Here is a 27995-nt window from a genome sequence, read left to right as displayed (position 1 = left end):
TTGGTACCAGAACTGTTTCAGTGGCTGCCACTTGGGTCTTCAGCCTTCTCCAGTACGCAAGGAATCTGCTGGGGTTTGTTTCTTAACTTTGCCCCGCATCGCTGCCTAGGAATCTTCCCAAACTGCCTGGTTTTTACCTGCCAGTCCGTAGAAAGTAACTGTTCTTCCGGGGAAAAGTGAACAACCCGGTGCTCTTCTGTTTCTCTGTCAGTTTATGACTGAATCTTGCACAAAATGTCACTGTGTTGGGGTTTTTTTTAATCAAAAGCACAAACCCCTGAACTCGGTAATAGGAAACTTCCCTTTTGTGCCCCCTTTTAGGTCACTCATCATCTTGGATTTCCCTTGTTCTTCAGGTATCCCACAGGTTCAGAGAACTGATGAGGCTGTTTCACACATCCTGTGACGGGAGCTCTGAAGATGAGGAGGATGCCACCAGCACCAGTAACACAGACCAGCTCTCCGACAAAGACCTTCTGCTTTCTGAGGAGGAGCCCGACGACTGAGGCTTTACCGGCTCCGGAAGCTCCTGACGGCGGCCGGAGCCTTGTTTGCCGCTTTGCTGCTAGCTGGGTGCTGTGGATGAATGTTTGCACAGGTACTTCAAACAGCACCTCTTTTTTTTTTCTTTTTTTTGTTCACTTTCCTGCTACACTTCTGAAAAGCTGCGCTTCTCGGTCTGTATCAAACTAAAGGAAGGAAGAAGGGGGTGAGGGAGGTGACACCCTCTGGAACCTCCATGGGGAGCGGCAGCAGTGAAAGAAGAGAAGTGATGCCCGCGGACACTGACCTCGCTCCCTGGCGCCGACTGGGCCGCCAGCCCTCGACAAGAACCTGTAAATACTGTACCATAAGATGTCTGGTTTCATGGGGAACACACACATGATTTTTTTCTTTTTTGTAAGTTTTTCCCTTGTGTTGATTGTACGTGGGGAAAGTTATGATAAGAATTCTGTATTTATTGTGTGGTCTCACTTTAACAGGTAGAGCAAATTTCGTTTTGCAAAGTCTTTTAAAAAAAAAAGAAAACAACAAACAAACAAACAAACATCGAAAAACAGCCCGCAAAAGGAGCAGCTTGTCTCCTTTACGCCACAACTGCGAGCGGCTGTCCCAGGATTCGGGTGAAGTGAAAAGGCAGGAGCAGCTGCGCCACCTCCAGAGCCATTCCCCTTAAGATCACTTTCAGATTAAAGCTATTCGGACTTCGCCTCTCTCCAGTAATAAAGACGAGTTAGTCTGAATCTGCTTCATCTTCAGATTCATCTGCTTCAAACCCCGTTTCGTAAGCCTGGGCCAGAGTCTGTAGCTCCTCTAAGGCCTCCTGGAAGTCGTCCTGTTCCACTCCGGCAGAGAAGAAGCTGGCCCAGCGCCGCGCGTTCAGCTTCTGCACGTCCTTGTACAAGCCCCGGAGGAGCGTGCGCACAACGGGCGCTGCCTGCAGGGCCGCCAGCACAGGGATGCTGTCAACAGCTGCGGGGAAAAACAGCTTGATTTAAATACACAGATCAAAATTGGTTTCCCTGTTCTACTTCACAGGCAGCTGCTTCATTGGCTGTAGCCTAAGAGTTGTTCAGCACTCATAGTTTTTGCCATACAAACGCTTGAAAGTGAGGGGTCTTTGGTTGTTTTTGGTTTTTTTTAATTCTCTTTTACCTCTGTTAGACCCTACTGTCCCCACACAGAATTACAGATGGGTTCAGGTTGGAAGGGACCTTGAAGCCCACCCAGTGCCACCCCCTGCCCTGGGCAGGGCCACCTCCCACCAGCCCAGGTGGCTCCAAGCCCCGTCCAACCTGGCCTTGAACCCCTCCAGGGATGGGGCAGCCACAGCTTCTCTGGGCAACCTGGGCCAGGGGCTCAGCGCCCTCGGAAGAAGGAATTTCTTCCCCACATCTCATCTCAATCTCCCCTCTTTTGGTTTCAACCCATTCCCAACGTCCCGTGGCTCCCCTCCCTGCTCCAGAGTCCCTCCCCAGCTTTCCCGGAGCCCCTTGAGGGACTGGAAGGGGCTCCAAGGTCTCCCCGGAGCCTTCTCTTCTCCAGGCTGAACCCCCCCAGCTCTCTCAGCCTGTCCTCCCAGCAGAGGGGCTCCAGCCCTCCCAGCAGCTCCGGGGCCTCCTCCGGCCCCGCTCCCACAGCTCCGTGTCTCTCCTGGGCCGAGGCCCCGGAGCTGGAGGCAGCACTGCAGGGGGGTCTCCCCCGAGGGGAGCAGAGGGGCAGAATCCCCCCCCTCGCCCCCCTGCCCACGCTGCTGGGGATGCAGCCCAGGCTGGGGGGGGGTTCTGTGCTGCCAGCGCACGTTGCTGGAGTGTGTTGAGCTTCTGATCCATCAACACCCCCAAGTCCTTCTCTCAGGGCTGCTCCTCAGCCATTCTCTGCCCAGCCTGGATTTGCACTCGGGGTTGCCCCATGAGCTCTTTCAGTTGTAAACTAATTTTAAGGGGCGCTTGTTACCTGCTGAGGGATAATGGGGAGGTTTGTCCAGAAGGAAGCCTTGTCTGGTCAGAAGAGGAGAAAAAAACTGGGGGTACGGAGGTTGGGTATGGCATGGCTGCTCAAGCACGTGGGATGTGCTGCAAGGAAGAAGGTGAACAGAAGTTACCCAGAACTCACTCTACCTTCATTTTCCAGTTAGTGTTCCCTGTTCTTAAAAAAAACACCCCAACAAACAACTGTCACCAACCTGAATGCCCCAGGGAACAGTGTGTGCAAGTACCGCTGCAGAGCCTCCTCCGTGCTCTCGCAGGCGTGGAGGGGCGAAGCGGGCGGCTTTCCTGCACAGCTGCTGCAATGACAACCAATTTTTCCAGGGAACGTGACTGAAATCGTCAGTGACAGGTGCTTTTTAGCTCTTTGGCTATAAAATTAGTGTGTAACTGACTAGATCAGTAGACTTTTCCCCCCCCCCCCCTCCGTTCAGCCGACGCTCCCAATAGGATTGTGAATGACTCTGGGAAGAAGCCGTTGCTGTTGAGAGTGCCCGAGTTCGGCAGGGAAAGGTGCGGTTCAAACGTTACCTGATGTGACTTTCTTTGCCAACTCCCCGCAGCACAACAGACTGAGCGAAGCAGCCGCTGACCTTCCGCTCCCTGCAGGGAGACAGAAGCTTCCAGGGCACGGCCTGCGGGTGGGCACACAAAGCATCAGGGAGCAAGCAGCCAGGTCGGGCAGGGAAGGGAAGAGACGCCCAGGCAGCCACAACCTGCGAGTCAGAGAGAGCCGGGGGACGAGTCACCGCCTAGAAGACGCCTCCCACGTCCCGTTATCTGTGCCTGGCGGGACGCGGAGTGGAACAGCAGCTCTCGCCTGCGGCAGCGGTTCCGGTGGAGCTGGGAGGATTCGGGACGGCCGTTCCCTCTGCTCCCACCTTTCTCCCGGAGAAGGTGAGAGTTTCGGCCAGGTGCATCATGGAGCCCTGGGAGGAGCAGAGCCGGTAAGGAGCAGTGAGGGTATCCAGCGCCGCCGCCAAAACTGCGCTGCTGTGATAGTCGAGTGATGCCTGCGGAGAGAGACAAAGGGAGGCGTTAAATTCATCTGCTCCTTAAACGCTTTTTGTATGTTTAACTTAAAAGCACAATTGACATTATGCTTATACAGGTTGTGTTTAATGTTTTATCATTATTTAACGATACTTTAAACGTGTATCTAAGTTATTTCAGGTTTTGGCTAAGCAAGTCAGCTGTTTGCTAACAGGGTGCCAGGTTTCTTGTCAGCAGCTGCTTCGTGCTCAGGCAAGGCTGGAGTTACAACCTCTGCACAGGACAAATAACGCAGTAAAGCACTTTTTTCAGGGCCCAAACTGAACGCAGTACACCAACGGAATGGCTGCGCAAAAGGAAACGTGGTAAATGTTTTTTAAAGTATGAAAAAATTATGGGAATGAAAAGCTGATGGAGAAGTCTCCACTAACGGTGAAAAAGCAGGAAGAAAACCTTTTTTCTTCTTAGCAGAACACCATCATGAAAAACAGATCGCTGAAAATACACAGCTGCAGAAAACACTTTTAGAGAGTGGTAAATCTGAGAAAGCTGAAAGGCAGCCACGGTCGGTGTTTCCCGGTGAACAGTACGTACATCACAGTCCACGTAGGGAAACGCAACGGGGGGCTGGGGCTTGATTCCCAGACTCCCCCTGAGCGACATGGGGCAAAAGAGCGAGCTGTGGCTGGAGAGACGGGCGATTCCCAGGGCTGTGTTCATCAGCCTGTAAATGTTCTTCCGAGAATCCTGGGGGGAAAAGAATCCAGCCGTTAGAATCTCAAAGATGCAAACGAGTAATGGCCTCTTCGAGACTGGGCACAAACACGTCACCACTTCTTGGTTTTCCCCGTTGTTTACTTACTCCCGCGTTACTCGAGACCGGGGTCAAGCCCCAGGTCAGGATTCCTTTTCCTGAATACTCATCACAGAGCAGTTCCGTCACCTTGGCACCAACTCCTGAGAACCCATTGTGCAGGTCGCAGAGGACTTGAAACCCCTGCGTAAAATGACGGCAGCATCTGAGCTCCTACTGAATCTTGAACAGAAAAAATTTTGAAAGCAAGAGGAGTTTGGACAACGCTGTCAAACCTGCAGATAATCACACTCTTCAACATAAAAGTGCAACCGATCTTCCAGCTCCTCTACGCAGCCAGGATCCTGCAGGAGACTTTCACCTTGTCCAAAGGCTTCTAGACAACCACAGTCCCTAAGAAAAAAAGAGGGAAGGGGGGGAAGCTTATTTTATCCCTTCGTAATTCTTCCTTGAAGGCAAAGCGAAGATCCTGTCCTGGAGAACAGATTCTGAACCGAACCTCCAGGCCATACCCATCGTGCATGTACTGACGGATGACGTAGACGCTCTTGGGATGCAAGCGCACGTTGAGGTAATCGGACCAGAGCCGCACGCTGCCGCCCGAGGGAACCTCCTGGGAAACAGCAAGTCGTGAAGGAGCAGGAGATGCACCTGGAATGGGACAGATGTGAAGAGCAAAGCGCTTTTCAATTCAGAACATCCCCTTGAACAAAGAAAACAACAGCTCTTTTATCTCACCCAGTTTCTTAACCTATTTGCTGCTCTTTGACGCAAATTTCTGTAAGCAAAGAAATCTTATCCCATAGTTTTCCGTCTCCCCTCGTGCTCATTCACTGACAAGTCATCCAGCATCAGCCCGCTGCCACAGGCTTGTTCTGCCTTTCTAGAACTCTTCAGTCCTAGCAAGCAGCCTGGAGAAAAGGGACTGAGGGGAGACCTCGCTCTCCACAGCTCCCTGAAAGGAGGGGGTAGCCGGGGGGGGTCGGGCTCTTCCCCCAAGGAACAGGCAATAGGAGAAAAGGAATGCCCTCAAGTTGTGCCAGGGGAGGTTTAGGATGGATATTAGGAAAAATTTCTTCAGCAAAAGGGCTGTCAGGCATTGGAAGAGGCTGCCCAGGGCAGTGGTGGAGTCGCCATCCCTGGAGGGGTTTAAAAGCCGGGCAGACGCGGCGCTGAGGGACGTGGGTCAGCGGGGGTTTGGGCAGCGTCAGGTTGTCGGTTGGACGCGATGATCTTACAGGTCTTTTCCGACCATAACAATTCCATGATTCTAAGCAAACCAACGCCACCGTGACAGCACAAACCAGATAAAACCCAACCAGCGACGCCCAGAAACACCCACACACCTTGAACCGCGGAACTGGAACTTCCCTTTCCATCCCTGGAAGCGTCTTCCTGAGGAAAAAGCCCGGGTACGGCCATCAGGCGACGCTTCGCCTCCTCCTTCCCAGGTGGGACATTCAAGCCCCGGTGAAGGAAAGCCCAGGGGAGCCCGCGATGCCCCTGCCGGGCTCCGCGACACTCACCCTCCGGCTCCCGGCGTCCGGCGGTGCAGAGCCATTCCCTAGGTAGGCCGCCACCTTCCCGTTCCTACAACGCGAACCGGTGGCAGCTCCTGTCCCCGTTACCCGCCTCCAACCCCCGCTTTCCCCCGTGCCCGCACTCACCAGGCCGCCGCCGCCTCCGTGCCCGCTCCACCGGCCATCAGCTCGCCCACGCCGCCTGCGAGAGAGCCCGGTCACGGCGGGGTGACCCCTCCCGGTCCCCCTTCTTCCCCCCCACGCCACCCCCGGTACCTTTCAGCTCCAGCGCCACCAGCCGCGGCGTGGGGGGCTCCCGCTCGGTGCGGAGCAAGGTGGAGACGCGGAGCTCGGCGGGGCTGCGCGGCGCGGAGACCTGCGGCGGGGGGTGTCAGAACCGGGGCCGGGAACAGGGCGGAGGGCCGCTGTCCCCCTCCCCGCCGGCCCCGGTGTCCGGCCCCCCCCCGCCCCGGCCCCCGGGTCGTTGCGCCCCCTCCGCACCTGCAGCCCCCACCAGTGCGCCCCCGCGCAGCCCGCGTACTGCCCCAGCTGCAGCGTCACCGCCTCCCCCGGCATGGTCGCCGCAGCGATCGCCACCGCTCCCGCCCGCCGCCGCCGCGCAGGAAGTGCGTCAGCCGCGGGGCCCCGCCCCCGGAAGGGCGGAGACCGACCCGGACAGGGACAGGGACACGGACGCCGGGCTGGATCCGCCGCCGCCGCGGCCTTTATTTGGCTAAAGGGGCCCCGCCAGCCGCTCCAGCTGCCGCGGGTTGGAGCCGCTCAGGAACCGCAGCTCCTCCTTCCCGTCCTCGGTGTGCGCTGCGGGAGAGACGGGCGTTGGGGACACCGGCTCCCCCGGGGGACACCGGGCCCCCCCCGTCCCGTCCCCCCCCCGCTCCCGGAGCCGACCTTTCTCGTGCTGCAGCCACTTGCGCTCCAGGTAGTAGCGGTAGCAGCTCTCGAACTCCTGCGGGCTGTAGTTGGGGACCGGGATGGGCACAAAGGGGTCCAGCGCGTCAAAGCCCTCCTGGAAGGAAAGGCGAGGGTGAGACCCCCGCCACCGCCCGATCCCCGCCACGGGAGGGGACGCGGCTCGGCCGCCCCCGAGCTCAGGCGGAGTCCGTCCATAGGAGCGAGGAGGGACGTCTGGGGTCCGGATGGGGCGTGCAGGCCGTGACCCCCACCACGGGCAGCTACAGAATCACAGAACGGTGGAGGCTGGAAGGGACCCTCCAGATCATCGAGTCCAACCATCACCCCAACCCTGCCCAAACCCCCACTGACCCGCGTCCCTCAGCACCGCGTCTGCCCGGCTTTTAAACACCTCCAGGGATGGCGACTCCACCACTGCCCTGGGCAGCCTCTTCCAATGCCTGACAGCCCTTTTGGTGAAGAAATTTTTCCTAATATTCATCCTAAACCTCCCCTGGCACAACTTGAGGGCATTCCTTTTCTCCTATTGCCTGTTCCTTGGGGGAAGAGCCCGACCCCCCCCGGCTACCCCCTCCTTTCAGGGAGCTGTAGAGAGCGAGGTCTCCCCTCAGCCCCCTCTTCTCCAGGCTGAACACCCCCAGCTCCCTCAGCCGCTCCTCGCAGGACTCCTGCTCCAGACCCCTCACCGGCTCCGTTGCCCTTCTCTGGACTCGCTCCAGCCCCTCAGTGTCTTTCCTGGAGTGAGGGGCCCAAAACTGGACACAGCACCTGAGGGGGGGCTCACCAGTGCCGAGTTCAGGGGGACGGTCACTGCCCCGGTCCTGCTGGCCACACTACTGCTGGTACAGGCCAGGGTGCTGTTGGCCTTCTTGGCGCCCTGGGCACACTGCTGGCTCACGTCCAGATGGCAGTTCCCAAACCAGGATTTCTGTTTATTTTCCATGAAAATAAAGGGCCCATGACTCACCTTTCCCAGCAACTGCTGGGGCAAATAGGCAGAACTGGGTCTGAAGAGAGAGCCGGTCTGGCTGAGGGTTGCCACAATAGCACCTCCATTCTGCAAGGGAGATCAGAAGCCCTTTTAGCTGTAAACATAGCATGTGTGAACTAGGTACGGACTGATCTGAAACAAGTGAGGGATCTCCTTCTTTGATCTTATAGTTACTTCAATTCCAAAATTCTGTATAATGGACTTCTTGTAATGCTCCTCCGTGTGACCCCGGGCTGCTCCACGTACACGGGCAGCATGGGGAACACATGGCTGGTGTTTCCAGGGCTGGCACTTAAACGTGGCATTCTTACCTATAAATGGCTTTCTACCGAAGCAACTTCAAAAAGGACTCTTCTATATACGTTTAAATCTAAAGACTACCTGTTAGAGATACTAGCATCCGGGGGAGTGAAAAAGAAGCAGAAGTTGTCCTCCTAAAGCAAAACATTTAGAAACTAAAAGTTCCCATTAGTTCAAAAAATCATAAACCGAAGTGTCCTAAGGGTTATCAAATACCTCTCGCTCAGGAAGTGTTTGGCACGGCAATCAAGAAAAGTGTTGTTATGTATTCGACCTGTTCTTATTCTCTTCAGGCGATGTCAGAAACACTGATGGGAGACAAACCCCTACCAGTCGCACTGCGCTCATCTCTCCTTCGCTGAAGGAGCCGCGGGACGTTAGATCTGTAGCTCTGCGCTTATCAGCGTGTAGCTTTAATTGCTGAGAATAACACCCCCAAAGGTACAGACTGAACTCACCCAATCGTTCATCATCATCTTCCTTAGATTGTACACAAGCGTCAGCTCCTCTGGAGAAACCTGGTGAAGATCGTCTGTATCACTTTTTTTGACAGCAGTTTCTATCTGAGACATAAATTTCCCTCCCCTATTTTAAATCAGACTGGAAGGATCACGTGCATCCTTTAGATGCATTTCTTTTTTGCTTGCACTTAGCACTGCAGCATTCAGCCTTGGTAACTTTACACAGGGAAATGCCCACACCTTTCCTGCTGTAACAAGACGCAGATGCACTTTTCTCTTACTGAGAGAACTTTCTTTTGTAAAAAATTGTCTAAAGCATAATATGAACTTTGCAGGTCCCTCCAAGCTAGCAAAGCCAAATGTATGTCTTTCAGGGATTACTACAGAACTGAAAAATGAACAAAACACCCTCCTCTGCTCTCCCTTGCAGTAGGAGCGCAGAAATACCACAGCAGGTCACTTCTTACGGGGCTTTTGTCTTCCTTCTTTAACGTAGTCCTTCCCCAGAGTGCGTTGACACCATCCACTGCCACGAGAAGTCGGAATGAGCCAAGATGACATTGCTGCTTGATCTCTTTCAGCACAACCCCTACAGCATCGCTGGCATTTCTCACGCGAGCTAAACCCTTCAAGCGGGAAAAGGCACATAATTCAGGTTGGTTTTCTGGCTAATATACAATGCTGGCAACTTTGGGCACTGTCTGCCCTTTCTAAGGGGGAAGGAAGATGAAACGACAGTGAAGAGTCTGTCTGTTCCTTTCAAAGGAGCAATCTGGTCTAAGGTACGAGCATCAAAGAGGCAGGAACTTTCAAACTCTAATTTTTGCTTCTACGCATGTTCTCTGTACAACTTCCATCACACCTGCCACAACATTTTTTGCAGCCACCTTCTTGATAGGGAAACGCCTTCCGTTTCCTAGAACTCCTATCTGTCAGATCTTTAGAAGCGATTTGTTCTACGTGCACGATGACGGGATGTTCAATGAAAGGCGAGAGCAAGCCAGAAGCAGTTGTTATTCCTTACCTGCTCCACCACTTCACCCAGCGGTCTGCCTGCCTCGGTGCTTTCGCGTTTGCCCCACACGTATTTCTTTTGTGTTTTTATCTGCGGTAAGAGAACTGCGATTAGACTGGGAACTCAGTAGCGCAAAGGCAGCCAGGGAAGTCTGGATGGCAAGATTCCTGGTTCTTTGCCAGCGTTAAAGACTAGTGCAGAACCCGGGAGAAGTATTCATTGCAAACAGCCATCCCCACTGTCTGGATTTAAATCCCCACTGGGGATTTAAAGTCCTTTTTCTACAAAAGTGAATTCCAGCAGAGGGTAGGGTTTGTGGGTTTGGATGCAGTAACACACGAAGCATTTCTCGAAAATGAGCAAACCTAGCATTCGCATGAAGGTGCTCAGTGACAGTAAGCCCATGAACGCGCAGTCCCTGAGGGAGCCTGGCAGGCTCTACAAACCTCTTTTAGGAAGCGCTCGTTTGAGGTTTTGAAGTTCTTGAGCCAGAAAGATGCTTGCAAAGGCTGGTCAAGCCGCTCTTTGTTATAGGAAGACTGCATAAGCTCCCTGCAGTTCTTCACCCAGAGATGAGCTGTAAGCAAAATAGAACAGTTGCTTATTTTAAGGCAAAATAATTGTATGAGTTGGGGAGTGGGGCTGTGTTTGTATCTCTCATCCTTATTCTGCTACACTGGTAAGAAAAGTCTTCCACCCTTAGTGGAGAAGACTCTCCCTTGAGAGCAGAGGAGGTCACGCAGGCCCACAGGCGGCGTGTCTCCTGTCCTGCTCATCAACAGCAGGGAGCACAAGACTGACTACAATAAACATGTGAGAGCATGTGAAAATAACTTAATTATCTTCTGCTTTATTTTGGGGGTTTGTGCTTTATAAGCCTATGGAAAAACAAAGGTTCTTTCTCCTGAAGCAGCACCTTGCGGATCAGCACGTGCATTTGCTGTAGTAACACCGAGAGCATCGGTGGCCTTACCGTCCGGGACGTGCAGCACCAGCCAGCCCTGCCTTGCGCAGTAGTGAACCACGTGACACAGAGTCATGGTTTTCCCCGTTCCTTTCTCACCATCTCCAACACGGACTGTCAAGGAAAGTCTCCGAAAAAAACACTTACATTTCTACTTGACCGCAATTCTTTTGCCAAAGGCATGCAGGAAGTTCAGAGGTGGTGAAGGCAAGGATGGCATTCCATCGTACTTTTGTTCAGCAGCAAACCAGCCTATAGAGTTCCTTCTCCCCCCAGCCCACAACATCAGGGCTGATGATTCCCATTCCCATTCCCTTAGTTGTGCTGACAGCCCTGATTGTAGATCCGTGCCGTAAGCCAACTCTGGCTTAGAATAAAAGTATACAGGCTTCATGAACTTCTCAGGCTAGCTTTGCCAACGACAGACAGGTGGCAGAACCACCTCCTGATGAGCAAACCACAGCAGTCAGCATAGGACCAGAACATCAGGTGCTTGTATGTAACTGGCATTCTACCACGAGTCAGCGGTAAAAGATACAGATCACATATCTGACAGCTGGGTGCGCAAAGTTGGAGCTTTTCAGGTAAGTGAAAAGCTCCAGAGCTGGTTTCCGCACCATCAGGCAGGCTTCGTTGAAGGTCTTAATCTGAGAAAAGGAACAAAATATGAAGATGACGCTAGGTGCTGGCACACCACTGCTGTTCCTGGCATGACTCCGTCTCCAACCGTTACTGTGCGGGGTCTGAGTGTCCGCTGCTCTCCCCTCCTCTACCAGGCCAGTCAGGCCATCAGAAAAGTCTATCAGGTTCCAAGCGTGACTTGCCCTTGGTGATGCCATGCCGACTACCCCTGATGACTTTCCTGTCCTTTGTGTGCCTGGAAGTGGTTTCCAGCATTAGCTGTTCCATCACGTCCTCAGGGATGGAGGGGAGGCCAACTGGCCTGTCAATGAATCAGAACTTGACCGCCGAGAATTAGGAACTCGGAGATAAAGCGTCTGTTCCTAAACCCAGGCAGGCAGGCTGCGTTAGCTGCTTACGAAGCCCGACCATCATGATCCGTCTCCCAACAGAAATCGAGAGGCAGGATTTTTTTGTTGCTGATACGAACTTATCTCATGAGATGGCCTGTTTCATATACACATGTAACTGTGGAAAATATTTCTGTAATCCATTATGTACTCAGAAACGAAAAATATTGGATAGAATATTGCCTAAAGTGGAATCCTCACACCCTTCTGACTGTTCTGGTTAGGCTGACTCTTTAGGTGTAGAAAATAACAGTAAGGACCAGGAACAATTGCATTCTTGCAGCACACCAACCTCCCCTGCTCCAACAGGAAGGTACTGTGCTTACCCGATGGGTCCCGTTCGTCCCACGCACCAGCCCACTCCCTACAAATCAGCTCTACAATAAAGTACCTGCTGCTGGAAGCGATAGGGCAGTCCGTGTGGAAACACCGCTTTCACCTCCTCGAGCGGAATGCTGTAATGGCGACCCTCGTGGTGCTCGGTGTGGTTGGCCTGGGAAGGTAAAATGCAAACTGTAACATTCGGGAAAGTCTGATACCTCTTTTTCTGGAGACGGGAGCCTGTGAGAACGGAGCAGGGAGGGAACGCTCACAGCGAGTGCCTGCTTCCTGAGAGTCAGAAGAACCAGCATATTAAAATAAAGCAGGAATTACAGTATCAGGACACTACTGGGAGATGCTTAGGAGGAGCCTAAAGACAGGACATCCTACGGGCAACACAGGGATTCCTTCAGCTTGTAAGTGAACCACTGCGTTCTGTGGGCACCGGTGGCCCTGTGCTTCGTGAATCTTCCATTGGCCCACTTGTACTTCATGAATTTATCTAATCTTCTATTGGCCCGCTTGTACTTCATGAATTTATCTAATCTTCTATTGGCCCGCTTGTACTTCATGAATTTATCTAATCTTCTATTGGCCCGCTTGTACTTCCTGTCATCACAATACCTTAACAGCAATACGATCCCCTTCTGAGCTCTCTGCTGGATTCAAATTTACTTCCTTTAAGTCTGCAACAAAATTATGTTTCCTGGTTTGTTCTTTGCTGTCTGTCAATAGTATTTCCTGACACGCCGTTTGCCTTGCTAACTAGAACTGTCTGCCTACGAACTCACGACCTGTTTTTTGGGGCAGTAATTCCAAGTCCCTTGCTGTGACATAAGCGGTCAGTATATTCCTCCAGCAGACTTGCATCGTTCTGCGTTTATTTATAGCGATTACTTTAAGATCTGTCTATGCACTCCCAGACGCGGTCGTTACTGGATCTGAAAATTTAATACCCGTTTCACGCCTTGTTCTACATCCCTGGTTTTTCCCTTTATTCTATTTTCCTAGCATGCAATACTTGCAAAGCTCTTAGCTATTTACTCTTGGTCTGCTCACCAGCTTTTGTGTCTTGCATAATTAGCACAGGGTATAGAGAGACACCGTTCTGCAGCACTTCCCGTGTGACTTCTAGCAACTTTTGTGCCACGCTTTTTCTGGCTTTTTTAGCAGCTTTGTGCCAAGCTTTGAAGCTTCTGTCATGTCCTGCTCTACCGTTTCTGCGCTTTTCCATGGATTCAAAGTGAAAAAATCTTCCTCTCTATTCTTGTGCATTGCTTCCGTTTTGGTTGAGACGGAATCAGAATATAACAACTTCCTTGTTTTCTTTATTTTGCCTAATAACGATCCAGAAAAAGTAGTTTTATTTACTATCCAGAAAGAAAAGGAAGCAGTCATGATTTCTGCCAGCTTTAGCAGATTTGGGGGCTGATCCAACCTTTCCTTATATTCCTCATTAGCTTCATTGTAGACCCAGGGCTTAATTTACGGAGGCCTAGGACAGACGAGACAATCCTGGTCTGGGCTTGGGCGCCGCCCCGTGCAGCCTGGCCTTCGCGTGGTTTGTCCGGATGAGCGGATGAGGGAGGAAAGCTGTGAGAGGGCCTGCTGCCCCGGCCTGGCTGCCTGCTGCCTTCCTCACGTGAAGCCACACGAGCAGCTGGCCCTACAAGTTTGAGTCCTGCCTGCCTGAATCCTCCCGGAGAAAGGGAAGGGGGTTGACAGGGCCAGGTGCCACAGCCAGGGGTTTGGCTACTTAGACTCGCTTTGAGAAAGCTGGTTTACTGGGGCTGGATGGCGTCCACCTGTCGGAGAAGGGGTTCGGCATCTTCGCTCAGAGGCTCGCCAAGCGTGTGACGAGGGCTTTATGGTAGAGTTGCTGGCTGAGGGGAACCACAACCCATCCTGCTCCTACCAGTATGATGCCAACGCCAGTAATAGATGCCCAAAACCCGGAGAAGGGTTGCAGGCCAGCAGGAGAGCACCTGGAGTGCAGCACAAAGGAATTCCAGCCACTCCGGCCAGTAAGCCAGCTTCATCGGTGGCCCAGCTCAAGTGCCTCTATGCAAACGCACATAGCATGGGGAAGAAAGAGGAGTCCGAGATGTATGCATGCCTGCAGGGCTCTCATCTCATGGCATCATGGAGACAAGGTGGGATGGCTCCTATGACTGCAGTGTTGGAATGGAGGGATACAGGCTCTTCAGGAAGGACAGGCAGGGGAGATGGGGAGGGGGTGTTGCCCTCTACATCAATGACGAGCTGGAGTGCACGGAGTTCCACCTGGGGATGGATGAGGAGCTGACAGAGAGCTTATGGGTCAGGATTAAAGGCAGGGCAGGGACAGGCGACATTACAGTGAGGGTCCGCTACAGGCCACAAGACCAGGAAGACCAAGTGGATGAGGCCCTCTGTAGACAGATAGGATCAGCCTCACACTCACAAGCCCTGGTCCTCATGGGAGACTTCAGCCACCCCGGTATCTGTTGGAGGGACAACACAGCAGACCATAAGCAATCCAGGAGGTTTCTGGAATGTGTCAATGATAACTTCCTTCTCCAAGTGACAGAAGAGCCAACGAGGAGAGGAGCCATGCTGGACCTTGTTCTCACCAACAAGGAGGGGCTGGTGGAGAATGTGAAGCTCAACCGTAGCCTTGGCTGAACGCCAGGATGAACAAGAAGCTCCTGGACAAACTCAGAAAAAGGAAGCCTACAGAGGGTGGAAGCAAGGATGGGTATTCTGGGAATACAGAGAAATTATCCAAGCAGCCAGAGATCAGGTTAGGAAAGCTAAAGCCCAGATAGTTAAATCTGGCCAGGGATGTCAAGGGCAACAAAAAAAGCTTCTATAGGTATGTCAGAGCCAGAAGGAAGACTAGGGAAGATGTGGGCTCTCTCCAGAAGGAAATGGGAGACCTGGTCACCTGGTACGTGGACAAAGCTGAAGTACTCAACAACTTTTTTGCCTCAGTCTTCACCAGCAAGGGCTCTAACCAAACTGTCCAAGTCACAGAAGGCAAAGGCAGGGCCTGGGTGAACAAGGAACAGCCCGCTGTAGGAGAAGACCAGGTTCGAGACCATCTGAGGAACCCAAAGGTGCACAAGTCCACGGGATGATGAGATTCATCCGCAGGTCCTAAGGGAATTGGCAGATAAAGTTGCCAAGCCACCATCCATCCCATTTGAGAAGTTGTGGCAGTCTCGTGAAGTTCCCACTGACTGGAAAAAGGGAAACATAACCCCCATTTTCAAAAAGGGAAAAAAGGAAGACTTGGGGAACTGCAGACCAGTCAGTCTCACTTCTGCGCCAGGCAAGGTCAAGGAGCAGATCCTCCTGGAATCTCTGCTAAGGCACATAGAAAATAAGGAGGTGATCGGTGACAGCAACATGGCTTCACCAAGGGCAAATCGCGCCTGACAAATTTGGTGGCCTTCCACGATGACATTAGAGCGTTGTTGGATAAGGGAAGAACAACTGACATCATCTACCTGGACTTGTGCAAAGCATTTGGCACTGTCCCACACATCATCCTTGTCTCTAAATTGGAGAGACGTGGCTTTGATGGATGGACCACTTGGTGGATAAGGAACTGTATGGATGGCCACACTCAGAGAGTTGTGGTCAACAGCTCAATATCCAAGTGGAGACCAGTGACAAGTGGCGTCCTCAGGGGTCAGTACTGAGACCGGTGCTGTTTAACATCTTTGTCGGAAACATGGACAGTGGGATTGAGTGCACCCTCAGCAAATTTGCCAACAGCACCAAGCTGTGTGGCGCAGTCGACACACTAGAGGGAAGGGATACCATCCAGAGGGACCTGGACAGGCTTGAGAGGTGGGTCCATGCAAACCTCATGGAGTTCAACCAGGCCAAGTGCAAGGTCCTGCACCTGGGCTGGGGAAATCCTCAGCACAAATCCAGGCTGGGCAGAGAATGGCTGAGGAGCAGCCCTGAGACAAGGACTTGGGGGTGTTGATGGATCAGAAGCTCAACACACTCCAGCAACGTGCGCTGGCAGCACAGAACCCCCCCCAGCCTGGGCTGCATCCCCAGCAGCGTGGGCAGGGGGGCGAGGGGGGGGATTCTGCCCCTCTGCTCCCCTCGGGGGAGACCCCCCTGCAGTGCTGCCTCCAGCTCCGGGGCCTCGGCACAGGAGAGACACGGAGCTGTGGGAGCGGGGCCGGAGGAGGCCCCGGAGCTGCTGGGAGGGCTGGAGCCCCTCTGCTGGGAGGACAGGCTGAGAGAGCTGGGGGGGGTCAGCCTGGAGAAGAGAAGGCTCCGCGCAGACCTTGGAGCCCCTTCCAGTCCCTCAAGGGGCTCCGGGAAAGCTGGGGAGGGACTCTGGAGCAGGGATGGGAGCCACGGGACGTTGGGAATGGGTTGAAACCAAAAGAGGGGAGACTGAGATGAGATGTGGGGAAGAAATTCCTTCTTCCAAGGGCGGTGAGCCCCTGGCCCAGGTTGCCCAGAGAAGCTGTGGCTGCCCCATCCCTGGAGGGGTTCAAGGCCAGGTTGGACGGGGCTTGGAGCCACCTGGGCTGGTGGGAGGTGTCCCTGCCCAGGGCAGGGCGTCGCACTGGATGATCTTTAAGGTCTCCTCCAACTCTAACTGTTCTATGGTTTTGCTTTTCCCAGTTCCTTGAGGGACTCTTCATGCACATCTGCTGCAGCTCTGTTGCAGACCCATGAATTCTGCAGCCCCGGGATTCTTGCTGCATGTCGGTCTCCCTCCCTTCAGACCAGATTTTCAGTCTTTCAGCATGCAGCAGGCCTTTTCTCTTATCTTTTTCCCTCCCTCTGCTCTGAAAAGCCCATGGTAACTACATCCGTGTTCCATACCTTACTGAGGGATGGTACTTGTAGGACAGGTGAATGCGTCCTGTGCTGTCTGCTTTACCTCAGTACAGCTGCGGGGTTTGAGGTACGCACAGGTTTGCCAAAGGTACCGTTTGGTAGCTTCAGCAAACTGCTATCATCTAAGCTGCTTGAGTTGCCGGTCTGGTGTTTATTGGTCAGCAAATCTTAGCAACAGGAAGAACATTTTAAAAACCTGGCTAGTGAATAGTGAATAGCTCCTGTGCAGTAAGGAGATGTTACTTGGAGACAGACCAAAGAGGAGACCTACTGCGAGAGACTTCGGTCTTTTTCCAAGCAGAGCTGCATTTCAAACTCTGGGCTGGATTCCCTAGAGTTTTCCTGCACGTGTTGGACATGGACTAACAGCACCTGTGTTTTTGCGCAGCAGTGTTTTTGCACAGCAGTGTTTTCTATGGACTCCAACAGAAGAGTAGTACTCCAGAGACCATTTTCATTCTCAGTTTCATCACTGATTGCTGCATAACCTTGGGTAAATTCCTTCACACTTCAGCTCCTACATCTGTAAAGTGGGTCAGTATCTTTATCCTCATGTTTATAGTCACTTTGTGTTTTGCTAATGGAAAGGTATATAAAAGCTAAGTTGTACTAAAAATTTAATTTTCATCTGGTCTTCTTAATCCATTTTTAATGGGACTTTACAGTGCACAAGCACGGGTGCAGTCAGAGCTATCAGGTTTGCTGATGAAGCGAGCCAGCAGAACCTCTCTGCTGCAACACGCGATCTGCAGTACAGCAAGTCTGAGGAATGCTGATCTGATAAATTAATACGCAATGGCGGTTGTCGCCAAACATCAGGCACATGAAGTCAGAATGCCACAGCCAGTTGCCTGGCAACGTAAATGGTAGGCACAGGACAGTGGGGACAATCCTTGCCATCTGGACTCTTCTGTGCAATCTATAGAGACACTCACATCACGTGAGTAAGATCATCTGCATGCTGCTGTTTCCATAGAGACCCCAGAGGAATCGGTATTGAAAGACTCCAATTACAGAGGCAGCAGAAAAGCACCTCAAAGGCTTATTCCATTCATTTATTCCACTTCATTCTGTGCTTGAGACGGAGAGTGTGAGGCTGGAATTATGATGCTGGAGAGCTGTGCTGCGCTGAGGTCATCTGGGGTGTGTTTTTTATCCTCCTTCATAGCCAATTTGGGGAGGTTAGTCAGGGAAGAATAACCCTGGAGTTGAAATTAATGGTGTCTGATGACAAGATGAGCCACATCTGAGCTTCTACAATACACAGTTTATCTCATCTGTGCAACTATAGCAAAGGAATCAATACTTGTTCCCAGGAGAACAAGGCAGAGGACCAGCCCTGTCCTGTTCAAACCCAGGCAGGGGCACTGCACAGCGATGGCCTCTTCTCCTCTGACCTGGGGACCGTGGTCCAGATGCCTGTTATTAGGCCCAGGCACTCCCTTCCCTTACGTTTACTAGAACAACACAATCCCAGTAAGCTCCAGTACGCCCACAGGGAGACTGGTAGAATTTAGGCACTTGCTGTCTGACAGTAACAACTGGGGCAGCAACTCACCGGGTCATTCTCGCTGGTACAGAAAACTGCTCTTGGTCTTTCTGCCACTGTTTGGACATCCTGGCTGGCGACGTAACTTAAGCAATCCTTGGCTGCTGTATGGAGGGCATACCCATGGTCCAACTATGGAAAGAAAAAGGCAAACAGGCAACAAACTTCTCAGCAGTCAAAGATTACGGGTAAAATATCCAGTCAGTAGTCTGTTTTGTGCACGCGTTGCATGCACAGTCTGATTGGGCCAAGGTAGCATGCAATACAGAATAGAATTCTCTGCTGTTAGAATGAAAATTCATCACTAGAATGTAAATTCGTCATGAAAACGCACACGCTTTAGAACTACTTTTCACATTCAGATGGCTGCTTCTACAGCATTTCCATTCACTTCCGTTGGCTACCACGGTAAGTCGTCTGGGGAGCCAAGCCCTGTACCTGGAAGAGTTATCACCTTCAAGATTGCTTAAGAGCGCAAGTTCAGCCATTAAGGTCTAATCGCTGGGAACTTCCCACAATGTTTCTGCCTACACTGATGAATAGTAGCTAGTACCTTGAAAATTCAAGCTGTCTAGTAATCCATAATCACATAAATTATTGAGGGATTAGCGCAGCGCTGCCCACTATTTGATATTTATAATTACATTCCCTGCACTGATTTTCCTAACCATGTCCCTGCATACAGACTCTTTGATTATAATACAGCCGTGGCTGAGAAACCGAGACAGCCAGCTAAACTGATTAATTCTTTTTTCCAGAGACAGACTGCTGAAGCATGCCCGTAAAGCCCAGCCGAAATAGGCGAGAAAGCGAGTAGTAGAAGGACAAGCGTTTTCTCATGTTATGGTGAAAGAAAATATAAGCATTTGTCAATGAATTAAAAAAGCGTACGCTCCAAACAGAGGCGGTGACCAAAGCAAGCAAAACCGAAAGCCACCCTTCATATTACTGACTGCAACAGTTGCAGGCTCCAACTGTAAACACGGCACGTAGTTTCCTATTTTGTCTGTCTACATAGATGAGAATAGCCATAAACTGAAGTTTAGAGGCAGGAGCAGCTGTTTCAGTTCTCCGTGGCATGATGCAACCCTGCTGTCATCTGCCTTTTCCTCCGGGGGTCATCTGAAAGCCACATGGGCTCAGAAGACAGCGTAATGTCAGATTACCCCACACCCCGTGTTAAACACACAACGGACTCCCGAATCAGCATTTCGGCACTCGCTCCCCTTATAGGGAAGGAATTAAACGGGTTCGTACTCAACGCTGGATACCTATATAACAAACTACTGCAGTGTAAATATGGAAGATCTGTAAACATTCACTTTTGTCACCACGTTCTCTTGTTCCTACAATGTTCTTTTCCTCCTCAAATCCAAACGATCAGTTAGGATGTCTTATTTGGCTATGTTTAGTCAAGTCCACAGAAGCAACTTAATTTACAGCCTAGATTAAGGCACTAAAGTGCTAATTTAATAAGTGAATAACTACTCATGAGTTAGAGCATGCAACTATTGTCACCTATTCACCTAGAAAGTGTGAGACCTAGGTCATTCCTGGCCTGGAACCATAGTCCCTCTCATTTTCTTTGAACATCCCACATTCCCTCCTCCACAAATCTCAAGTGAACATCTTGGGGCTGTGAGCTTTGCTCAGTTAAAAGAAAAGGCAAGCTCACTGCTCTGCGGATACCCCCTCTCCGGAGCGCCACACAAACCCTTGTCCCTGAGCTGTGTAATGGTGAATGAAAATTAAGCAAGGATTAACTCTTGCTCTGAGTGTGCTCTGTTTTTAAATGAGCCTAGATACAGCTCAAGACTTTAGCCGAATGATACTTAGTCAAACCCGTATTACCGATACACTTTTTTAAAAGCACAATCTCAGCAGATCAGCAGGAGTGTTGGATTCTCTGTGGAACAAAAGCCAGTTCCTAGAAAGGTCTCTGAAGGGAGCAGGGGACAGCACAGTAAGACAGGATGCAAGTGTGGAACGGGCTTTGTCTTGAAGTCAAGCCATGGAATCACAGAATGGTTTGGGTTAGAAGGGACCTTAAAGATCATCTTGTTCCAACCCCCCTGCCCTGGGCAGGGACACCTCCCACCAGCCCAGGCTGCGCAAAGCCTCACCCAGCCTGGCCTTGAACCCCTCCAGGGATGGGGCACCTGCAGCTCCTCCAGGCAACCTGTTCCACTGCCTCACCAACCTCACAGTAAAGAATTGCTTACTAATATCTCATCTAAATGTACCCTCTCTCAGTTTGAAACCGTTATCCCTTATCCTATCATTACACTCCCTGCTCCAGAGTCCCTCCCCAGCTTTCCTGCAGGCCCCCTTTAGGTACTGGAAGGCGGCTCTAAGGTCTCTGCAGAGCCTTCTCTTCTCCAGGCTGAAGTTCTCTGTTCTTGCAGCCAAGCACACAGAATTTCTATTTTTCCACCAACAGAACACATCACATCTTTAAATCACTACATCTTCCTCCCGGAAGGATACTGTTTTAGAACATCACTTCTTTAAGCCTTAGCATGAAATGTCTTCCTCAAAATCACTGTGTAGCCTTGTAATGCTTTGGAACTTTTCCTTTGTGCACTGAAGCTTGCGCTGGGCTGTAGAAGCAGCTTCTAAGTACCTGGAGACGCGAAATCCTTCCGAACTCTCTGAACCGCTACAAAATCAACACAAGATCCTAGAGTTATCCTGAACCGGAGAGATACAGACTTGCCTTTTTTGAATTACTGCGTTTGCGTTTACAAAATTCATGCAGAAGTGCATCTGCATTTTTAACAGGCTACAAGAATACCTTTGAGTGACCTCAAACACCACTGCTCATGCATTGGATATTCCGACTTTATGGTAGCAACGTGCCACTTGGTCCCTCCTCCTGAACAAAAGAGAGTGGCTTATCACTGATCCCCTTGGCTTCACGCGGAACGCCAGAAGCACATCTGTGTACCTTTCTGGCTCGCTGTAGAGCTCTGCATAGTAAATCCTAACACGTGCATGAGGTTCTCACGTTTTTGCATCATCTTTTAACGCAGTTTATCCTCCGAGCACAGAGTGGATTTTACAGTAAGTTTCTGTCTGCCAAAGGGCAGCGGAGTCTAACTCGGATCCCTGAAATGGCAGCAAACTATCACGTGGTACATGGAGATTAATCACAAAGTCATGTGCCATAAGGTGGAGCTGTTCCTACATGTTTCCACATATCTTAAGTCTCTAGAAAAGACTGTTTATTTCATAAAGGCTGCCATCATACGAACAGTACTGTAAAACCAGAGTCTCGTCTCTGGAAACAAGTAGTTCTACAGTCATCCTCTAAAATGGCTGCGTGTCACTAGGTACTAGCAAAAAAAACATCAGAAGAGCAGAGCAAACAAACCAGCTGAAATTCTTTACCGTTAAGAAGTCATTCCAGATCCGCAACATTAACTCATTATGCTGTTTATAATACACGGAGGCTTTACCGATAACACAGCGCTGCTGTGTGGTTGTGGCAGAGCTAATACTACTACACTACTGCACCCGCCTGACGTGCTGAGCCGTCTTCGGCAAAACGATCTTCCCACCAGCGACGCAGGCTCTGTGAAAGGCTGGTGGTGGTTCTGTGTAACGGGCTTCTTCCTTCCCAGCAGAGCAGAGCAAGCAGACTCTGTTTTCTGAGAAACACTTGCATGGAAGATGCACGATTTCAGCATTCTGGACGCTGCAGAACGCTAAGCTTCAGTCTTCTAACAAATGTCTCGTTTAAGCCGGCTATCCAGGCTCGCTTGCATGTAGAGAAACGTAGAAGAAGGAACAGCCACACGCTGTCTCCTTGCCCATACGGGGAGTTTACACAACTGGCTTATAGAAGGCACCAAGTTTTTAGATGACGAACGTAAGACAACTCTCACTTTTTACAGTTGTAAATTGTCATTCCAGTTCACAGGACAGCTGGAAGCAGCACCACGCTATTCCAGGACTTACCTTTAGAGGATGGTAGACAAGGCCTTTCAGACTTCTCAGCATTTTTTCTGCGGAAACAGAATTGGATTTTTTAGGTTTTGGTTTTTTTTATTTCTTACATTTAATATATCTTATGCTAGGAGAGAATTGTTCCTGCCCAAAAAGCTTGAAGTCTAGGCACACAACTACTTCAGACAAACCGTCAGAATGCTCTGCAGCAGTACAGGTGACTACTGGTAACCAGCACCATTTGCCTAATAAAAAAATATTCCACTAACTCTGTTGCCTTTTTTCAGAGGGATGTTTACAAAATAACTTACTCCATGAGTAAAGATATTTCATTCCTCTAGTGAGGAGGACAGATTCTTTTACTGGGGAAGGGCATCTGTTTTGACTGCAGCTGCTCAGAGATGCAAGAGCAAGGGCTACCCAGTGATTCTTTTGAAGAAAGTGGAATAATGCAGGGACTGAAGATGCTTTTGTGTTTCCAGCTTCATCCCAATCCTACATTAATACCTACTGCTCAGCCACCTTTGATGCAACAGGAGAAAAAACCCCAAAACAAAACACTGGAGCAATTGTGATGCAAAAATAAAGGCAAAAATGTAAGTAAATTAGTTAAATCTGTCATCTCCGCTGGCATTCAAGGCCGCCTTCGTACCACTTCCTCAGGAGAAAATAACAACAGTACCTAGCAAAGATCCTTTAGGAATTCTTGGTTGCAATAAGTTACACAACGCATTCAAAGCGAGATAATTACCTTGTGATTCCTTAGAAGGAATAGCTGTCTTAGTGGAGTCGGTGCGTAACTGCAGTGTTAATGCTAAGCAAGACAAAGATGATTTAACTGCACAGAATGGCACTTACAACTGTTACTGCACAGAACGAGAAAATAACTCCACACCGAAGGACGTTAATTTTGTAAAGATGCTTTACATTCTTTCCTCTAACAATCAATGCACAACACATATGTGAAAACTAAGCCCCAGGTTTGCTATTTCAAGAATAAATGAAGGTATCCGCCTGTGGAGGCTTTTTTGGCCATTTTGCTTTGCCATGCTCGCATGTACAGCGGACGAGGAAGGAGAAACTCTGCCCTGTGTGAGAATGCATCCCATTTGTTCCAAATCACAGTTTTAACAGTAAAGAAAGTAGGGATGGAAAAGCTGTTTTCTCAAACACAACTAGTAAAATCAAGGAGTCACAAAAATCTGAAAGTTTCCGTTTATTTTGGGCACCTCTAACATTGACAGAATTCTTCAACGGCTACTTTAACCCAGGCTGTGGGGGTTCTTCTCCGGGGTTTGTCTGTCCGTGGCAGAGGAGCTTCTGTAGAAGAGCGGATCAAAACTGCGGCCATTTCACTGATTTGGCCCGGGATCAGGTTAAAGAGCTGCCCAGCTCAGCGTACCGTTCCATCCTAGAACAAATGCCTGTCTGCTTGTGGCCTTTGGGAAAGGACTTACAGGCCGGAATGTAACTTGCTAGTAAAAACCGTGCAGAGAACCCTGAAAGTTACACTGTCAGAGATCATGAAGTAATCCTCACCTCTCCAGAATAAACTGAAAACACGTTTCTGGTTGCTTGCTGTCCGCATATTCGCTACAAGCGCCAGAAACGCGGGAGACGGGCACAGCTCTGAGCTGGCTGCGGACGGTCCGTGTCCCCGCAGCCGCCGCTGCGCCGGGACCCGTCCCCGCGCCTTGTCCCCAGCTCCCGCCCCACGTGCTCCCCGCCGCGCCCCGCGGTTCTCCCCCTTCCCAGGCACACACGGGGCTGAGGGAACGGAGAGGCACCAAGCGCACCCCTCAGCCGCATCCAGAAACGGGGCCGTCGGAGAGAGCCGGGAGAGCTGAAACCTGCCAGGGGGAACCAGACACGACCCAACGGCCGCCCGGCTCGCCGCAGGCCGCTTCCCTCCTCCTCCCCCGCCGCCGCTCTGCCCCTTCCTGCCGCCGCTCTGCCCCTTCCTGCCGCCGCCGGCCGGCAGGGCCGCGTCCCGGCCAGCGCCCCGCGGGCCCCACCGCCGCACGGCTGCGCCCAACCCGCCGCCGCCGCGCCTCGGAGCTGGGCCCTGCGGGCGGTCCCCCCCGGCCGCCCCCGCACTCACCGCTGGCGGCGGGCCCGCCCCGCTGACAGGATCCCCCACGCCGGAGGCCGCGGATGACGGCAGGCCGCTACGGGTCCCGCGCAGGGACAGGCGGGGCGGGGCGGAGCGGGGCGGGGCAGCCCCTCCCACCGCCGGGCGAACGGCGCCGACTCCGGCGGGGGCGGGGCTCGCCCCGAGGGGTGTGGCCGGGCGGGGGCGTGGCCGGGCGCGGGGCAGGCGGGGCGCCGGGCGCTCGCTCGCGGTGGAGCAGGAGCCGCCGCCATTTTGGTTTCGCTGCCTCGGCTCCGAGCAGGGCTGAAGCGGCGGCCGGTCGGTCCCGGTCCCGCCCTGGCCCCGTCCGCGCCGGCGGCTGGGAAGATGCGGCGCGGAGGAGCCCGTCCTCGGCCCCGGCCCTGTTGTCGCTGACACGGTACGGAGCGGGCGAGCGAGCGAGCGGGCGGCGGGCGGGGACTGGGACCGCCTCAGGCCCGGAGCCCGGGGGGAGGGGAGGCCGGCCGGGGAGCCGCCGCGGGGGCCGCCCCGCCCCGCACCGGCGCTGAGGCGCACGCTGCCCAGCATCCCCGCCGCGCCGCGGACCGCCGCGCCGCCCTGGGGCCCGTTGGCGGGCGCGGGGCATCCCCGGCGGCGGGGCTTGCCGGGGCGGCGGCGGGGGATCCCCGGCGACGGGCGTGCGCGGGGGGGGCCCCGGCAGGGCCCGCGCCCGGAGCGGAGCGGAGAGGAGCGGGAGACCCCAGCGAGGCCTTGGCGTGAAGCGGGGCGGGGGATCCCTGACAGCCGGGCCCGCGCCGGGAGGGGGCGGGGGATCCCTGACAGCCGGGCCCGCGCCGCGCGGGGAGGCGGGGGAGCGCCGCCGGCGGGGCCCGGGGCGGCGCGGGGGGTCCCGGTGACAGGAGCGCTGCCCCGGGGCGCGACGGGACGCCCGGGGTAGGGCCGGGGTCCCGCGGGGGCGGATAGCCGCGCTCCGGCGCCGGGCCGCGGAGCGGGGGGCGGGATGTCGCCTGACAGCCCCGGCCCCGGGGGAGCCCCGCGGCGGCCCGGGGCCGGGACGGGGGGTTTCCCGGTGATCACGTCTGCGGGCAAGTCTCCGCACCCCGAAACTTCAATTTTCCTGCAGGGCAGAGGCGGTGGGATGAGCGTGGTCCTGCCCGGAGCGGGGCAGGGGGAGCCGGGCGTGCTTTGGCGGATTCACATTTTTTTTGGCTCGTTGGGATATTGGCTGGTTTACTGGGTCAGTGGCTGGTGGACTTTCCTGCTTGCAATCCACCCCCCAAAAAGCATGCTTCTGCTATTTTACTTTCATTGGATTTTCAGACCTGTTTTAGTTTTACTGACTGATAATTTGGGATTAGATGGTTGAGCCTAATGTATTTTAGCCTTACCTATCTTTCAGATCAGAAGCCAAAATGAGTTGCTGTCCTTTTCTTCCTGTTAGATAGTCTCCTGGCTTTCTAACTTCTGCTTTGCGCCTTTGGTTTGTGGTTCCTTCACCCTGTTAATTACCTAGCAGAGAACTAGGAGCTGCTTGGAATGTGGGTTTCCATCAGATGGCCTCAGGACACGCATTTGCTCTCCTGGTAGTTGTGTGTTGTCAGGAGCCAGAAAGGGAAACGGGAGGTAGTGGGTTCTGACGCTGGCTTTCCAGTCTTGTTAGGAGAGATTTGGGGAGCGGGGACTGCGGGTAGAAATCTGTTGGTAGAAATCTGTTGGTAGAAATCTGCAACTTTACTTTCATACATTTAAATCTACTTAGTTTTCATTTTCAGCAACAGTGTGTATCTTTTTTGCATCTTTTGTTGTTTATTTTGATTGTCTTCCTTGCATTAATGAAGATTGCACCTGCAAAATCAGTGTTTCCCAAGAACATTGGGGTTTTTGGTGTGAATCCTGAAAGATATGTGTTTTGTGTGGTCATCCTTGAGGACCTTGAGACCATCCCTGCCGCTTCTGCCTCTGCGTGAATGGGGAAGTTCTAGCAGCTGGTTGAACATATGGGTAGAGATGGGCTCTAAAATCATCATCTGTCTGCCTACTTGAGTTCTTAAGAAGCATTCTTACTCGAAAATTAAAGCTTCGGCAGCATTTCTAAACTGTATAAGAGTGTAAGACAGATTTTTATTTTGAGGGGGTCTAAGTACATCTTGGTTTTAAAGACATAACTATCGCAACTTCTTTTTCGACTTCAGTTGCATTTGATTGCTACAGGCAGTCATCAGTCATCTAAAAAGCACTGAATGTTTGAGCGATAGTAAACAGTGAAATAATTTGAGTCATAATTTACAAAAAGAAGATGCTTGTTTTCAGTTGTTTTCAGAAGTTTAAACTGTCCTTGAGGATACAAAAGACCGGTTTAAATAGTTGGAGCAAGAGACAGGCTTATTGATGTAAATTATAATGCTGTTGTCACAAGAGAAAAATGGAAATAGCACAAGTGGTTACTGAATTACAGTTATTTTTAACAGGTATTGTTGTCAAATGGATTGTTGACTTTTTAAAGAAAATTAATTAGCAAGAGGTTGACTTTTGCCATTGTGGACACATTTCTTCCATTTCAGCGAGGTCATGTGCTCTCACAGCTTTCCAAAAGAAAAAAAATAATCTGATATGCAGACCTAATGTGATTATTTTGTGAAAGCAAAATCTGTATTTCTTCCTAATTTTCTGTATGACAGCATTACCTGTCGCGCAGCGTGGCTCACATGGTGTGTATGGCCATCCTAGCACTGGGGTGGTTTTGGCATAGGCAAAGGCATTGTTTGCACATTACATCAGGAGTTAAAGGTGAGATACTGGTTTCCTGTGTCCCCCTTATGTTATCTTTTACTAGGTGGGTATAAAAGAGTTTTTTTCTTCAGAAAAATCCATTGGAAGGCATTAGATGTTTAAAAAATACTCGCATAGATAATCCAAGGTCCTTGAACTTCTGTTTTGGTGACCTCCTGTGGTCCGCGTTGCTGCTTAGGATACATGATGTGGAGAAATATAGTGGGGGTTTTATGACACATTTTATTCTCTTTTTGAGAAAGAACTTCTGAGTGTGGTAGCTCTCTTCTGTAACAGAAGAAAGATGACAAGAACGTGAGAGGGGATTGTGGGAGGCCATAGAGTTACTAGTAATACTCTGGGATTTGAAACACTCAGCTGAATTTTTTTACTGTCCCCTGGAGCTGAAGCGATGGAAAGAACCAAAAGGCAAATACTCACCTTCCAAATATAAAATCACAATATGTTTTTGTCAACAAAAGAAGTAGCAGAAATAAAGATGATGTAGTAAATTGGACAGAGGAAAAAAAAATCTCATTTAATATTGCTAAGAGGGCAGAGGAGGAAACGTCTGTATGAGCTGGCAGTAGAAGTAAACCCTTGGTATTTTTTTTCAGGAAAAGCAGGGGATCAAAAGAATAGAAATCTTAGCAGATGATGGGCAAAAGGGGCTTTGGATGTGTCAACAGGGGAATAAGAATGAATAATAGGTATTAAAACTGTATATGGCATTAGAAAAATCATTAATGAACACCATTTATTTCTAGGTAGCACGTGTCAAAACGGATGTTGAAATGCTTCCCAGTTAATCTTTTTGGGGAGGAACGATTACAGGAGGGATTTGAGACCTACGGAGTCTACTGGATGAGAGACTGGAAGTTTGAGGAGATGGTTAGGACGTGTCTTGATCATAATTTGTAAGGCTGTGTAGAGATTTGATACTAGATG

At 51.6% G+C, this 27995-nt stretch overlaps 4 protein-coding genes across 21 annotated transcripts in view; 2 read left to right on the top strand and 2 right to left on the bottom strand.

Moving 5' to 3' along the window:
* The window catches only part of LOC128901144 (GON-4-like protein), a 33307-nt gene extending 29710 nt beyond the window's left edge, over positions 1-3597 (top strand). For 6 of the 11 annotated variants that reach the window (XM_054182959.1, XM_054182960.1, XM_054182958.1 and 3 more), the window contains one exon: positions 357-1614. In XM_054182959.1, coding sequence (XP_054038934.1) covers positions 357-506 — 150 coding nt within the window. In that variant the 3' untranslated portion in view covers positions 507-1614. Of the gene's footprint in view, positions 1-356; positions 1615-3052 lie in introns of those variants that run through there. The other 5 variants (XR_008463429.1, XR_008463427.1, XR_008463428.1 and 2 more) reach the window with 5 other exon arrangements.
* MSTO1 (misato mitochondrial distribution and morphology regulator 1) lies at positions 984-6517 on the bottom strand. Of its 3 annotated transcripts, none has more exons than XM_054182968.1 (14): positions 6318-6513; positions 6093-6192; positions 5964-6018; positions 5823-5886; positions 5643-5691; positions 4809-4947; positions 4572-4689; positions 4345-4479; positions 4077-4229; positions 3371-3502; positions 3021-3205; positions 2687-2785; positions 2458-2576; positions 984-1473 (listed from the first exon to the last, which is right to left on the bottom strand). In XM_054182968.1, exons 1-14 carry the CDS (start codon positions 6390-6392, stop codon positions 1235-1237), a joined length of 1662 nt encoding a protein of 553 aa, XP_054038943.1. In that variant the 5' UTR covers positions 6393-6513; the 3' UTR covers positions 984-1234. The 3 variants fall into 3 exon arrangements, 2 of the variants coding, with proteins under 2 accessions (XP_054038943.1, XP_054038941.1); XM_054182966.1 differs by having other exon boundaries at positions 2687-2788; positions 6318-6512; XR_008463430.1 differs by having other exon boundaries at positions 1337-1473; positions 2687-2822; positions 6318-6517.
* On the bottom strand, positions 6518-24436 carry DAP3 (death associated protein 3). Of its 4 annotated transcripts, none has more exons than XM_054182970.1 (14): positions 23983-24010; positions 22938-23000; positions 22199-22245; positions 18248-18370; positions 11903-12004; positions 11019-11127; positions 10490-10582; positions 9963-10093; positions 9526-9606; positions 8969-9127; positions 8499-8558; positions 7717-7806; positions 6726-6843; positions 6518-6635 (listed from the first exon to the last, which is right to left on the bottom strand). In XM_054182970.1, the coding sequence occupies exons 1-14, from the start codon at positions 23993-23995 to the stop codon at positions 6550-6552; spliced, it is 1275 nt and encodes a 424-aa protein (XP_054038945.1). In that variant the 5' UTR covers positions 23996-24010; the 3' UTR covers positions 6518-6549. The 4 variants fall into 4 exon arrangements, with proteins under 4 accessions (XP_054038945.1, XP_054038944.1, XP_054038947.1 ...); XM_054182969.1 differs by lacking the exon at positions 23983-24010 and adding an exon at positions 23726-23873; XM_054182972.1 differs by lacking the exons at positions 22938-23000; positions 23983-24010 and adding an exon at positions 24288-24436.
* Positions 24437-24501: 65 nt separating this feature from the next.
* The window catches only part of ASH1L (ASH1 like histone lysine methyltransferase), a 64602-nt gene continuing 61108 nt past the window's right edge, over positions 24502-27995 (top strand). Inside the window, exon 1 of one of the 3 annotated variants that reach the window (XM_054182951.1) lies at positions 24502-24696. The gene's annotated coding sequence lies outside the window, so the exon portion shown is untranslated. The remainder of the gene's footprint in view (positions 24697-27995) is intronic. The other 2 variants (XM_054182950.1, XM_054182957.1) reach the window with 2 other exon arrangements.

This window comes from Rissa tridactyla, chromosome 23, assembly GCF_028500815.1.
Source record: "Rissa tridactyla isolate bRisTri1 chromosome 23, bRisTri1.patW.cur.20221130, whole genome shotgun sequence".
Classification (NCBI taxonomy): Eukaryota; Metazoa; Chordata; class Aves; order Charadriiformes; family Laridae; genus Rissa; species Rissa tridactyla.
This window is presented reverse-complemented; position numbering and strand designations above follow the sequence as displayed.